Source organism: Sceloporus undulatus, chromosome 6, assembly GCF_019175285.1.
Source record: "Sceloporus undulatus isolate JIND9_A2432 ecotype Alabama chromosome 6, SceUnd_v1.1, whole genome shotgun sequence".
Taxonomy (NCBI): Eukaryota; Metazoa; Chordata; class Lepidosauria; order Squamata; family Phrynosomatidae; genus Sceloporus; species Sceloporus undulatus.
This window is the reverse complement of record NC_056527.1, coordinates 4129551-4143234: the sequence shown is the minus strand read 5'-3', so window position 1 is coordinate 4143234 and position 13684 is coordinate 4129551. Positions and strand designations below refer to the sequence as shown.

The window sequence follows — 13684 nt, the reverse complement described above, 5'->3', positions numbered from 1 at the left end:
CTCGGATCAAGTGGATCTCCGCTCCTAAATGTTGTATGCTAGAAAGGGGAGGAAATGCCATTAGGTTACACAACACAGACTCTTGTGACATCCAACTGCTGCAGTGACCAGGGATGGCATCTCTCCTCTAGACGCCTGTCTGGAGTCAGTAATGGGCTGGATGAGGGAAAACAGACTCAGCTTGAATCCAGAAAAAATGTAAGTACTCGTGATAGGTTCCCCGGGCCCAGGGATGGAGATTTGTCTACCTGTCCTGAAGGGGGTCACGCTTCCCCTGAAGGACTCTGTTCGCAGTCTGGGGGTGCTTCTGGACTCGTCACTCCACCTTACATCTCAGGTGGATGCGACAGTCAGGAGCACCTGTTATCAGCTTCGGTTGATACGCCAACTGCGACCCTACCTGGGCTGAGGGGGCCTTGAAACAGTGGTACATGCTCTGGTGACCTCTCGGTTGGATTTCTGTAACCGCTCTACATGGGGCAACCCTTGTACCAAACCCAGAAGCTTCAATTGGTGCAGAATATGGCAGCGAGGTTGGTCACTGGATGTTCCAGGACCGGCCATATAACGCCTGTCTTATACGATCTACATTGGCTGCCCATTTGCTTCCAGGCGCAATACAAGGTGTTGGTTATTACCTATACAGCCCTAAATGGCTTGGGCCCAGGGTACACCTCTCCCCATATAATCCGCCCCGCGCTTTCAGGTCGGCCGGGAAGCAATTGTTGAGAGTTCCTGACACGAGATATTCCGTGGACTTCACAGCACAGCGAGGGGTCTTTTGTAGCTCAGCCTGCACGCTAGCTCGTTGGAAACTTCTCTTCCGGTGAGCTCCGGCTCGGTTACCCAGGAAGAAGTTAAAAACTTTCCTCTTCCAACAGGCTTTCCCCCAAATGTTATGAGATTTGCTCTCTCCGCGTTGCACCAGCACTTTATGCTAGTTTGTTCGGTTTTATCTTGTAAATTTTTACTCTCTTTTTAATTAATCTGATGTATTGTTGTGGTTTTTATATGAATACTGTTTGTAAATTGTACATTGTGTAGTACTCTGTTGTAACCCGCTTTGATCTCCCAGGAAAAGCGGGCTATAAACAGTTTATTATTTATTATTATCCTAAAGATTTATTTCTTACCTACCTCTCCCCAAGGCATGAGGCAGGGTACAACATAGATTAAAATGCATGGAGCCATTTAAACACATTGTTAAAACACATAAGTATAGGTCACATTAAAACCGTCCAACATAAAATTAAAAATATAGTCAGCCCTCTATATCCACAGATTCTTTATCCACAGATTCAACCATCCATGACTCCAATATATACATATACATACACACATACATATACATACATACATATTACAAAAAGCAAACCTTGATTTAACCATTTATATAAGGAACACCATTTTACTATACTATTGTATTTAAAGGGACTTGAGCATCCACGGATATTTGTCTCCATGGAGGGTCCTGGGACCAAACCCCAGCAGATACCAAGGGCCCACTGTACACCAATTTAAATTGCATAGTTTAAGATCAGCTGGGTAGATCTGCCGGAAGAGATAGATCTTTGATATGTTTTAAATCGAGGCCTAGGGGCAGCTGATGAAAAGGTCCTCTGAGTAATAGTTGTCAGTCTAGTTCTGAAGTCAATGTCTCCCAGAGGACCTGGGCATATGGGGCAGATTATTAGTAAGTGACCATTCAAAAACAATGTTGGTGAAACAAATTATGTTAGCAATGGAAAGCCAAATTAACCCCCACAGTGGGTCTTTAAAAAGAATCGTCTTTTAAAAAGAACTTCCAATGTTTTTCATGTCGAATCAAACAAAACTATTGACTTCGACGTGGTTCCACCTCATTGAGGCCTTATGGTCATTTTCTGACTTTCCCCCTTAAGACCCACCTTCAGCAGAAAAACATTATGTAAGACTAATCCTGGATGCAAGATCAGCCATCCACTTGCGCATGCAATGGTTCCCAAGTTATGCCTTCCAAACGGCAAGCGTAAGAAGCCTGGCAGCCAAATAATTTCTACAGCCATCATCTCAAAATGCAAGAAAAGGCGAGAGTCAAGACCCTACCTTGCCCGCGTCACAACATACATCAGTAGTGGCAAGAGATCGTCCATCGGTAGGCTATACTCCTTCTCCAGAACTCGGTTGATGGTCTTTTCAATCTCCTCGTATGTCTTTTGGAGAATGTCCAGCTTTTCCCGTGGGTCAACAGTCGTGCTAAAAGGAGAAGGATTTGAGTCTCTATGAAACATGAAAAACTCCCCAGCAAGTCATTGTTTCTCTGCCTAACCGACCTTGCAAGGTTGTTGTGCAGATAAGGAGGTCTAAGTGCCATTGCACTCCATGAAGAGAGAGATTAAAAGCGATAGGTAAGGTAGGTTTCCTCTGGTGCTGACTTTTTCTCCATTAGGAGGGGTGGGGGGTTACTACAGACTTACATCAACTTCTGTAGACATTCGGTTGCAGAAAGGAAGCACCGGTCTTTGATGAGAGAGCGTCTCTTAAAAAGAAAAATGCAGAAACAACAGGTGTCAGTATTCATCGGGGAGGAGAGCAGCAGAATTTGAAAACGTTACTTTGGGGAGCTGTTGTTGTTGTTGCTGTTGTTGTGTGCCTTCAAGTCATTTCCAACTTTTGGCGACCCCAAACCAAACCTATCATGGGATTTTCTTGGCAAGATTTGTTCAGAGGAGATTTGACATTGGTTCCCCTGAAGCTGAGAGAGTATGACTTGCCCAAAGTCACCCAGTGGGTTTCAGTCCAAGCTGGGAATCGAACCCTGGTCTCCAAAGTCTTAGTCCAACACTCAAACTACTAAACCAGTTAATCCCCGCACTAGCTGTGGAATTTGGGGAATTGTAACCTTGCCCCCCAAGTAACTTTTCTAAACTCAAGAAGGCAGTATTAATGAATCCCTGGATGAGAATTAAAGAAGTTACCATTTCTAGCTCTAGACAATCTCAGAAAATCTCTAGAACAATGTCTCGGTTCACTTCACTCAACTCCCTGCTTCTTTGTGTCTGATCAGGTATGTGACTGTTGCCTCCAAAGACCATGCTAACATTAAGCAAGAGACACAGGTGCATCTACACTGTGGAAATAATGCAGTTTAAGTGCTGTAGCTCCAGCCTATGGAATCCTGGGATATGCAGTTTTACAAGCTCCTTAGCCTTCTCTGCTAAAGAGTGTTGGTGGCTTGCAAAGATACTAATCCCAGGATTCTGTAGAATGGAGCCATGGAAGATAAAGTCATGTCTATGTTATTTCTATAGTGTAGATGCACCCATTGTTTCCACATTGTTAATATTTGTCCCAGGACTGGGATCTGCATAATGTACAGCAGCAGTGTAGTGGCATGTTTTGAAGTGTAAGCCCTCATTATGATAATACCTTTTAGAAAAAAACCCAAAGAGTCCAGAAAGACAAGTGGCCATGTTGATAAATGTACTGTACTGTTGCATGTGTGTACATGTAGATGCATACATGTAGATGTTGAGTGCCTTCAGGTCCTTTCTGACTTATGCTGACTCTAAGGTGAACCTTTCATGGGGATTTCTGGGGTTGAGAGTGTGTGACTCACCCAAAATCATCCACTGGGTTTCCATGGCTGAGCAGGGATTTGAACCCTGGTCTCCCATGGATCTAGTCCAATGCTCAGACCACTACACCACTTCTCTCTCTCATATATATATATATAATGTTGAAATTGCTTCCAGTAAGAGCTAAATGTAGAAGGGCTCACCTGGTTAGTTGTCAATGTCAGATCTTTCAGGGGCCAAAAGTGTCTGAAATAAGAACAGGGGAGAGTAAAAGTTTTCCAGAAAGACTGAAGAGAAGTCAGTTCATTCACACTTGGGTCATCAGTCGAAACCAAGGCTGGAATCCTGTCGGTGTCATACATTTGTATATGTTCCCTGCACTTCTGTCTGTCAGGTCAAGCTGATCTACACATACATGCTTTCAGGGAAATTTCAATGCTCGGTTTGTCTTTGCTGCGTGCGTGTGCCGCTTTTGTCGCATTGCAGCTGACATTTACAATTTTAGATGTACAATTTTGTGGTTTTAGGTCTGCAAATTCTGACTTTAACTGCATGTTATTAAAGGAGATTGTTAGCTGTACATTCATAAGGAAAGGCAAGGTATATCCAAATCATAGGAGCAGTGCAGGTTGAGTCTCCCTTATCCAAAATGCTTGGGACCAGAAATGTTTGGGATGTTGGACTTTTTACAGATTTTGGAATATTTGCATATACATAAAGCGATCTCTTGACCAAGTCTAAACTTGAAATTCATTTATGTTTTGTCTGCACCTTATATACATAACCTGAAGTTAATTTTACATGTAGTATTTTAAATATTTTTATGCATGAAACAAAGTTTGTTTACACTGAACCATCAGAAAGCAACGATATCACTGTCTCCGTCTCTCATATGGACAGTCTTGGATTTTGGAATTCTGGATAAGAGAGACTCAACCTGTAACCATTTTAATTTGTGCTAAGAAACTAATTTAGATGCTGTTGAACAACAGTTCTCTTGTCATGCCTTGTTTGCTAGCTCTTGCAAACTGGCCCCAACTGTACACAGGAGACAAAATAACTTACTTTTGGACATCTAAGAACTCCAGCAGCTTAACGTCAGGAAAGAGACTCAGGTCGACAATCCCCTGGCAGTAAAGGTCATCCTCCTTTTCGTGGTAAAGCATGTAGAGCATTAAGAGCTCTGGATAGAAACATGGCAGGATGAGGGGCAGGATGAGGCCGGGTCCATTGAGGTCACTAAATCGGAGGAAAAGCAAAGAAACCACATTAAAGTTGTTGCCTCAACGACAGGAGGTCCGTTTCAGAGCTGCAAAAGAGAACTTTTAAACAGGTAAAGAAAAAGAGGCAGTGTGGAGCAGTAGAGAGTTGTTGTTGTTGTTGTCAAGTCGAAGGCTTTCATGGCCGGCATGCGTAGTTTTTTTGTGGGTTTTTCGGGCTATGTGGCCATGTTCTAGGAGAGTTTATTCCGGACATTTTGCCAGGAATAATAATAATAATAATAATAATAATTATTATTATTATTATTATTATTAAGCTTTATTTTTATAGTGCTGTAAATTTACTCAGCGCTGTACATACCATCAGTTAAAAATAGAAGACAAGAAAATAAAGGAAACCTGCCTAAGGTGTACATTCTACAAAATTAATTTAACATAGTACATATTAATACCAACAATAATAATAATAATAATAATAATAATAATAATAATAATAATAATAATAATGTCTAACCCGCCTCTCCAACAAGATCGAGGTGGCTTACAACACTAAATCCATACAAAATAATAAAATAAATCCCACTGTCCCCTCCATCCTATTAAATAATAAAATATATCATAAAATATAGAGTTGAATTAGGATTCTGTTAAGAGTAGGGTTCGAATCCCTACTCAGCCATGGAAACCCACCGAGTGACCTCAGGCTCAGAGGAAGGCAATGGGAAACTTCCTCTGAAGAAATCTTGCCCCGCCATCCGAAAAAATAAGAAGATTACACAAGTTGGTGTCAACCTGAAGGCACATAAGAAGAGCAAAAAAGGCTACTTGCCCCCATTGTTGGGACACATATCTATGGAGTTTATCACAAGGGAGGAATTTCTCTTAATTTCGAATGAAAAGAAAGTGGGGCCAGAACGCGTTCACATGAATTCCCTAGTTCAGCTAATTTACGTGAATTCGAATTGCATTCGAACTGACTTCCCATTGCCCAAAATTGTGTGTGATAGTCTATCACGCAATAACGTGAAACCCCATGATTGCATTCGGATTGCCACTGGATTATACTTCCAATTTCCCTTGTGTGATAATGTCCTATGTACTCACGAAGAAGGCTGCTATTGTCATTGTGTGCTTTTCAAGTCATTTTTGACTTATGGTGACCCTCAAGTGACTCTATCATGGGTTCTTCTTGGTAAGAGTTGTCCAGGGGCCTCAGCATTCCCATCCTCTGATGCTAAGAGAGTGTGACTTGCCCATGGTCCCCAATGGGTTTCCACAACTGAGAAAGACAGCTTGAAAAGGGGGACAGGGCTGGATATTATCTCCAAAGTATATGGACACTTGGAGAGAAGGTGTTGTCCTCCTGTTTCATCATATATATATATATATATATATATATATATATATATATATATATATTTAAAACTTCTAACCATACAAACTTATTCTATACCATTCTCTTTCACACACTAGACATACAGAAAACATAACACATAAAAGATTATTCAAGACAGTTAATATCTAAAAGAACATATGCATACAGTGTGTGTGTGTGTGTGTATATATATATATGACTTCTTCTTCTTTACTTTCAATATTTCTCATATCTCTTTCACCACTCTTTTCCTGACTGTCTTTTTCCTTTTCCTTTCCCCCCTTTTTCCTTATACCATTTTAAACGACGTTCTTATTAAACAATGCCAAAAATACCATTCCAGACACTAGGACACTATTTTATTATTTCTCTTTTCTGTAGATCCCTTTTCTTGTCCCACTCTATTATTTTAGAATCCAGCATTTCTTCCTCTGACAGAATAAAATATAGAAATAACAATCTGATAATTAATAAACCGATGATGATTGAGTCACTGCATAAGGAGGAGATACAAAAATATAGTGGAGGCCCTCCAGCCCTGTTTCTGGAAGCCTCTCACAGAGGAGTCCAAAAGAGACAATGAAGCCCTTTTTGGGGAGTCAAGTCCATGGATCCTGATGGAGTCAAGGGGCACAAAACCAATCCCGAGGCCACATTTTCCCTCCCCTGTTCCAGGGCCAAGGGAATAACCCCAAACGCCACTACCTTTGCTTGGAGTCTTCAAGAGATGGTAGGCCTTTGACCGCCAAGGCGAGATCCCGTAAGCCCCTGAAACAGATTGAGAGGAAATGAAAAATGTCACGTTGAACCTGAAGAAAATTCACATTGACTTTCCTCAATCCTTCCTTCTCTTCCCCACAACAAGAAAAAAAGGGACCAGGTCAACATCATTCTCCCCTTTGCAACCCTACTCATCCTTATAGCCATCTCCACAGTCTTAGAAAGCCAAGAAAGTTCATGAAAGAAGCATATGAGAAAAGGAGAAAATCTTTGCAGAACCTCCAACATGAAAAATTCCTCCCTTTTCCCCATTTTCCCATCATTTTGCCCCCTTCCCCAGTTTAAAAAGTGCAATAAGCACCAGCAACAAATGACTTTCAAAACACTAAAGTAACTGACAAGGACAAATTACTTTCAAAGAGTAATTTCCCCAAGCTCTTGTCCCAAAGCACTACAGCTATTGACTCCGCTGTCCCATTTCCCTAAAGTGGGGTTGGTGGGATGCAGCTTGTCAACCAGCCTCCCCTCATTTAAAATAATCAATGTCATTTTCAGACAATTCTCAAACTGCGTTAAAACAGCGCTGCGCAAAAATACACCTAAACAGCCCCAGAACAGCCCCTAATATAATTCTGTTTTGGTTAGAGACCTTCTCAAAATGGTGACCAAAAGTTTTGTCATGGGGAAGGAAAAAGAAAGGTCGAACTGTATAGAAGCAATATATATATCAGAATATAGGATGCTTGATTTTATAGTGAGCCCATGCCATGCGCAGGCTTCACTTATGCAGCTTTCAGCATATGCTGAAGCTGCAGAAGAATGTTATTCAATGGTGTGTGCCCCTTGCAGTGCTGCTTGCATGCACCCCATTTTTCGATGGGGTGCGAGCATACATGATTTCCCCCTTAAGCGGAGAGGTCCGCAAAGTATCCCCCGCATAAGGGAAGAGACCGCTGTATAACGAAAAAAAGTAGGGTTTATTTTGGTCAACTGAAAGAAGAACTTTGGTTTAATAATTGGAGAATATTGACAGAGTTTTCCGAGGAGAGGAAGAAGTATGAGAATATAAAGGAAACAGTTAAAGTGATCTTCCACATGACAGAAAAAAGAAATGAATAAGGAAACATCATTTCCAGGGAGGATGGAAGGGAGGGGAGAGAAGGTAATATACAAAGGAAATACAGTCGCACGTCCATTTTCATGGACTTGAGATCTGCGGTTTAGATTATTCACGGAGGGGCAACTTCCATTAAAGTTAATGGTGCACATGGCCATGACATGTGCATGCAGGAGCACACGGCCATTCAAAGCTATGGGGCTTGAATATACACGAATTTCCAAATTCCTGGGGAAGGGTCCGGAACAGAACGGATCCCCGCAAATTAGAGTGAGTACTGTATATATAAGAGGGATTAGTTAATAGGTGAGTACAGCTTTGAGACAAGATGTCAATAATTTGTTGGCATGTAAAGTAATATGTTATATTAATAAACTCATATAACAACAACAACAAAAAAGATTTTAAAAGGAAGTGATGCCATGTCACTTCCAGTCGCCATTTTGAGAGGGGCTCTGAAGGGAAACTGGTATTTAGTATTGCTGGGGGTCGGTGCAGTCTGATGGGAGACGTGTGGGAATGGTCCCCTGATCCCCATACAGTTGCCCACCCTAAACTAAAGGATCCTGCACTGCACATCCATTTGGTCATTTGTCATCAGGCAAGCTTTGCAAGAGATCAGGCACAACATGATCTTGTCACATCTAACGGAAGGGGAGCAGCTGCCCTCAAGAGCATCTCCGCATACAATATACAATATACCTACTGGTAGAACTGCCACATTTTCTTTGCGTAGTGCTTGACTTCCTCTTGGGCCATGGCTAGGAGGTGCTTGTTTGCCCCGATGCCGCCATAGGTAGCCTGGAACGCCAGGGTCAGAGCCTTCAGTAGTTTCCCCAAGGGATGCAGGGAAGACTTCAGAGCCTGTGACAAAAAAGAGAAGAACGCTTTTCATCATCCAGAGTAGGAATGGAGAGAATATTTGTAATTATTACTTCCCAGGTCAAAAAAAATATTTCCAAACAGCTGGGAAATCCCAATGGGAAGAATACAGACCCGAGAGAATTTTACACAATTGACACCCAGAATCTGAATGTCTTAAAGAGTTGCAGAGGAATTTTTCTCTGCAGAAAAACATCCAGGGATTTTTGCGCCAGACCTTGGTTGTTTTGCACAGAAAAGAATGTGTTTCCGCTGCAGAAAATGCTTGTTTTCTCCACTGAAGCCAGGGGTTTGTGAGGGGTTTTTTTGCCCAAAAACATTTCTTTTCTTTTTTTTTCCTGCACAGAATAATGTTCAGAATAATCAGAATAACCAGCAACATCTTGAGGCATTTGAACACGGGAAGAATACTGTGGAGGCATATTCATTTTCTCCAGGAGCAGGGGAAAAAACACTGTTGCAAAGCTTCACGGATGTGTAAGCAGAGTCCCCAAAGAGTAACCATTTGACATACAATGACTCTATGCAGTTCTGTCTTCTTTGGCAGTGCATTGCTCTTTGTCAGTGTCTTCGCTGTACAACTATTTTCCCCTGGGATTGTGGACTCAGCTATTGTGCACCCACACTGTGCATTAAGCAAGAACATTGGCAGATATGCCATGAGCTGCCCAATGTTAATATTCACTAGATGGGTGGTGTAATTACATGTGTGGAGATTTGCACAGCACAAATACAATGTAGGATCCAGCCAATGGAGGATGTACAAGGCAAAATTAAGCCCCCGTGTCCATTCAGCCCTTCACCAGTCGGCTCCATGTGTGTGATCGCCATACCTCTTCCAAATAGCTTTGCAGGGCTTCTGTCTCCAAATGTTCAAGTAATTCATCAAGGAAGTTGACTTTCTTAGGAGCCTCTTCTGTTCCTCTGCAGGACAGAGAGGAAGAGAATATGACTGTCTGGACACAGCATCTTGTATTTAAACACATAGTTTTCCCTGATGGTCTTAAAAATATCTGCCAACCGCAGGGAAACAAGGAAACAACAGTCATAGTGGCAAGCTTGGCATTTCTGTACAGCCATTATTATTAGTGGATGGGTACTCCACACATTGGAACTCGGGGCCAGCCCTACCATTAGGCAGCGGGGGGCAATGGTCTCAGATGGCAATGGCTGGGGCAGCAATGGTAACCCCTATCCCATCTCTTTCTTATAAATTCCCTGGTGATTTTATTTTGTCACAGGATGGGGGGCACATGGTCCCTTCTACTCAGTGGCATCACCAGGGTTGGCATAACTCAGAGCAGTAACGCATAGTGTTACCCTCCCCATTGACCTCCCTCTATACCACACTGTGCAGAATCCATTTTAGCAAAATGATTTGAAATGTTTAAAAAAATTATTGCTAAGTTTTAAAAACTATTTTATCCTTGAGCTGCCTTGGGTCCCCTTCTGGGAGAATGGCAGCATATAAGGAAAGAAAGAAAGAAAGAAAGAAAGAAAATCCTTAGCAATGTTTTTTGTACTAATGTTACTCATAAATCATCATTCCCATATATCACACTGAATGTATTGGTAATAATTTGCCGCCTTGAGTCCCTATATTGGGAGAAAGGTGAGACATATGATGATAATAATAATAATAATAATAATAATGACATAAACAACTAGCAAAATTAAAATTGTATCTTTAAATTACAATGTACAAACAGCCTAAATATATTTACATGTACATGTGGTTCAGGTGAAAAATCTGGTGAAGAATTCATCCCCTGCCCCTGGGGCCAAAAAACATTGCAGAAAATGCATTTTTCTGCACAAAGATGTCAAGACTTTTTGCACCTTTTGCATCTTTTCTGCCTGAAACAATGCATTCTAGACAAAGTTTTCAGAATTAATTTTTCATTAAAACGTTTCGAAGTATGAAGAGTTTTCAGCACCTCAAGCTTTTTGTTCTTGCTTTGGTTTGGGTTACTTTTTTTGCAACAGCAAAAAAAGCCCAACATTTTATTTTTAGCTATTGATAATCCCCAGCGAATTCACAAAGTTCTGGAAATGTGGTCCATTGACCCAAACTCCTGGCTGAGTACTTGGAGCCTCCCCTCCCTCACCTGTCACAGAAGAGGTACTCCTGGGACTTCCGCAGCTCCTTGCTGGTCTGTACATGGAAACCCATGAAAGACTCCTCCATTTCTCCTTGACCCCCTGAAGAGATGAACTCCAGGAACTGGACATAGAGACCTTCCCATCTCTGTTCCACTGGGAATTCTTCCCGGCCGAGCTGGCTGGACAAGGAGAGAAATGGTTGCTCAGGTTGGGCCTCTAAGAGAGGTCTCCACATTGGTGTATTCCATCACCAAAGTGAGGTAGCACTTTGCATGTTGGAAAAATAAGCAGATTGAAATTCCACACGCACATCATGCTTGGCAAAGTGGAAAGCAATAGGAAAGGAAGAAGACCATATTATGGATAGACTGATTCAAGGAAGCCACAGTCCTGAGTCTGTAAGAGCTGAGCAAGGCTGTCAATGTTCGGGTGACTTGGAGATCCCTCATTCATGGGGGCACCACAAGTTGAAGCCAACTTGATGGCAATCAACAACAACAAAGTCCTCCTTTGTGTAAGCAGGTATCCATTGTCACCACATCCCCTTCCTCCAAGCCATTTTAGACTCTGGTTTACTTGAAGAAGGCATGTCTTGAGCCTAAAATAGCCCAAGGATGGGCAAAATACATGACAAAGTTACTGTGGCCATTTTTAAAGAAAAATAAATAGCAAGGGTAAAGCAAAGCATTACAGCCCTGCAAGGTCCTATGGCGCCCCATCCCTTGGCAGTTGCCCACAAGTCAGAAGAGCCCTCCTTGGAAGAGCAAATGTTGATATGAAACCACCTCTACCTTCTACTTACACTTTGGTTATTGTATCATCCGGCTCTTCTCCGGAGGTGTTGAGGACTCCTTGGGTTTGTAGCCCTTTGCTGGATTTGTTGGTGAATGTCCCCTCCAGAATGAAGCCATTGGGGAAGGTCAGTTTCCCCTAAAACCATCCGTAAAGCACAGGTTAACCCTAGGAATGGGTGACTCTTGTCCATTTTGCTTTCTCGTGTTCATACTACGTAATTTAAATCCCAAGCTCTTTCTGCCAAATGTATCAAGAAATTTGTGCAAGTTGTCAAGGCTTTATTTTTTTTAAAAAAAACCCTGAACTAAATGAAATCCCCCTCCTTCAGCATCTGCCCACTTCCATAGGTACACACAATAGGGGTGCTCTTTTCTGCGCACACACACACACACACACAAATCACAATTTTTGGTTAAGAAATACAAAGCGTCTCATCCCTCTAGTATCCTCCTCAGCAGCGTTTCTCATCCCTTGGGAAGCTCTTCTGTCTCATTGATGATTGCAGTTTTAATATTCTTTCCATCCTTGTTTACAAGCAACAAAATGTGTTCCAAACCTGGAGCTACTTTGACAAACTCCAGCCTCTGATCCTGAATCCACCAGGGCTTTGGAGCCACAAAACCCATGCTCACCTTTCCAACAAATACCAAGTCTCTTGTGAAGTTCCCCTCATATATGGAGCCATCTTCTAGGAGAAGAATACCGGATCCCTGTAAGTGACAGCAAATAAAATAATAAACAACCTTTGTCTCTCATTCTGCTTCTCAAAACAAATCTGGAAAGGCTTAGGGCTGAAGAGCTAAAAGTGACAAATCCCAGGATTCCATAGGAAGCAAAGTGGTGTAAAGGAAAGAAATATAAGGGAAAGAAAGGAATTAATATAGACTCATAGATTTAAGCACAGGCTTATTACGAGTTAGAAACAGAATATTTGAAGAAGAAGGTGAAGAATTCAAATAGTATAAGGAAGGTTAAAGTAGAGGCAAAGGGAGGTTAGAAGGATGTAAATCAAAGAATAATGAAACTGGGAAAGATCCAAAGACTAATTTGATCCATTAATTCTCAGCTATTGGTTATTAGTTATAAAATGAATTTGAATGATTATAAACATTTTAGATCATGAAAGGTTTAATAGCAAAACGAATTTGAATGAAATTGAATGAGCATCACTAATGTGTTTTTTGTCATAAGTTACATGTCACTGTTTTGGGTTTTTTTGTTTTGTTTTTTCTGTTGATGTGGTTAGATTTGTTATGTATGTTATAGAAATTACTGTGTGTGTGTGTGGTATTAAAGTACTGTAGACTGTATAATGTGAAAGAGACCAAAATAATAAATAATAAAAAATTTTATTTTTATACCGCCCTTCCATAGATCAGGGCGGTTCACAGCAAATATCAATAAAACAAAACAAAAGCCTCTCACTCCTTCCACATTCATGAAGACACAGGCAAACCTCTCCCAAAAGACACCTTTTCCCTCTACTTACCACCATTTTGTCCAGATGGAACGTCCTTCGATAGCACACTCCAGACTGCATGACCACAATCCCTGTGCCATGTCTCTGGTCTTCATGCCACATCCCAATATACCTCTCCCCTCTGGAACAGCAAAGGCAGAGGATCAGATCACTTCTCCATGAAACTGTTAACTTGTTTTCTACGTGAATCAAATGGGAAAGTGCAGAGGACTGGGCATCAGACGTGGGCTTGGGTAAATGCATCCACGAGCTTGTGGGTTTTTTTAATTTATTAAAATTTTACTAAATTAAAACAATGGGGGGCGGGGGGAGTCACCTAACTGATAAGATAACAAATTATCAAGAGACTCATTGACCAAGTCAATGAAAGCTCATGCTACAGCTTCTTTTGCACAGTTAGTCTCAAAGGTGCTTCAAGATCCCTTTGCATACTGA

At 41.6% G+C, this 13684-nt stretch overlaps 1 protein-coding gene across 1 annotated transcript in view; it reads right to left on the bottom strand.

Annotated features, from left to right (window-relative positions):
• The window catches only part of ALS2CL (ALS2 C-terminal like), a 49199-nt gene that overhangs the window by 2912 nt on the left and 32603 nt on the right, over nucleotides 1–13684 (bottom strand). Inside the window, 12 exon segments of the mRNA XM_042474837.1 lie at nucleotides 2–38; nucleotides 2086–2235; nucleotides 2457–2518; nucleotides 3761–3803; nucleotides 4623–4796; nucleotides 6858–6920; nucleotides 8696–8853; nucleotides 9705–9795; nucleotides 10980–11153; nucleotides 11777–11904; nucleotides 12402–12479; nucleotides 13259–13370. Coding sequence (XP_042330771.1) covers nucleotides 2–38; nucleotides 2086–2235; nucleotides 2457–2518; nucleotides 3761–3803; nucleotides 4623–4796; nucleotides 6858–6920; nucleotides 8696–8853; nucleotides 9705–9795; nucleotides 10980–11153; nucleotides 11777–11904; nucleotides 12402–12479; nucleotides 13259–13370 — 1270 coding nt within the window.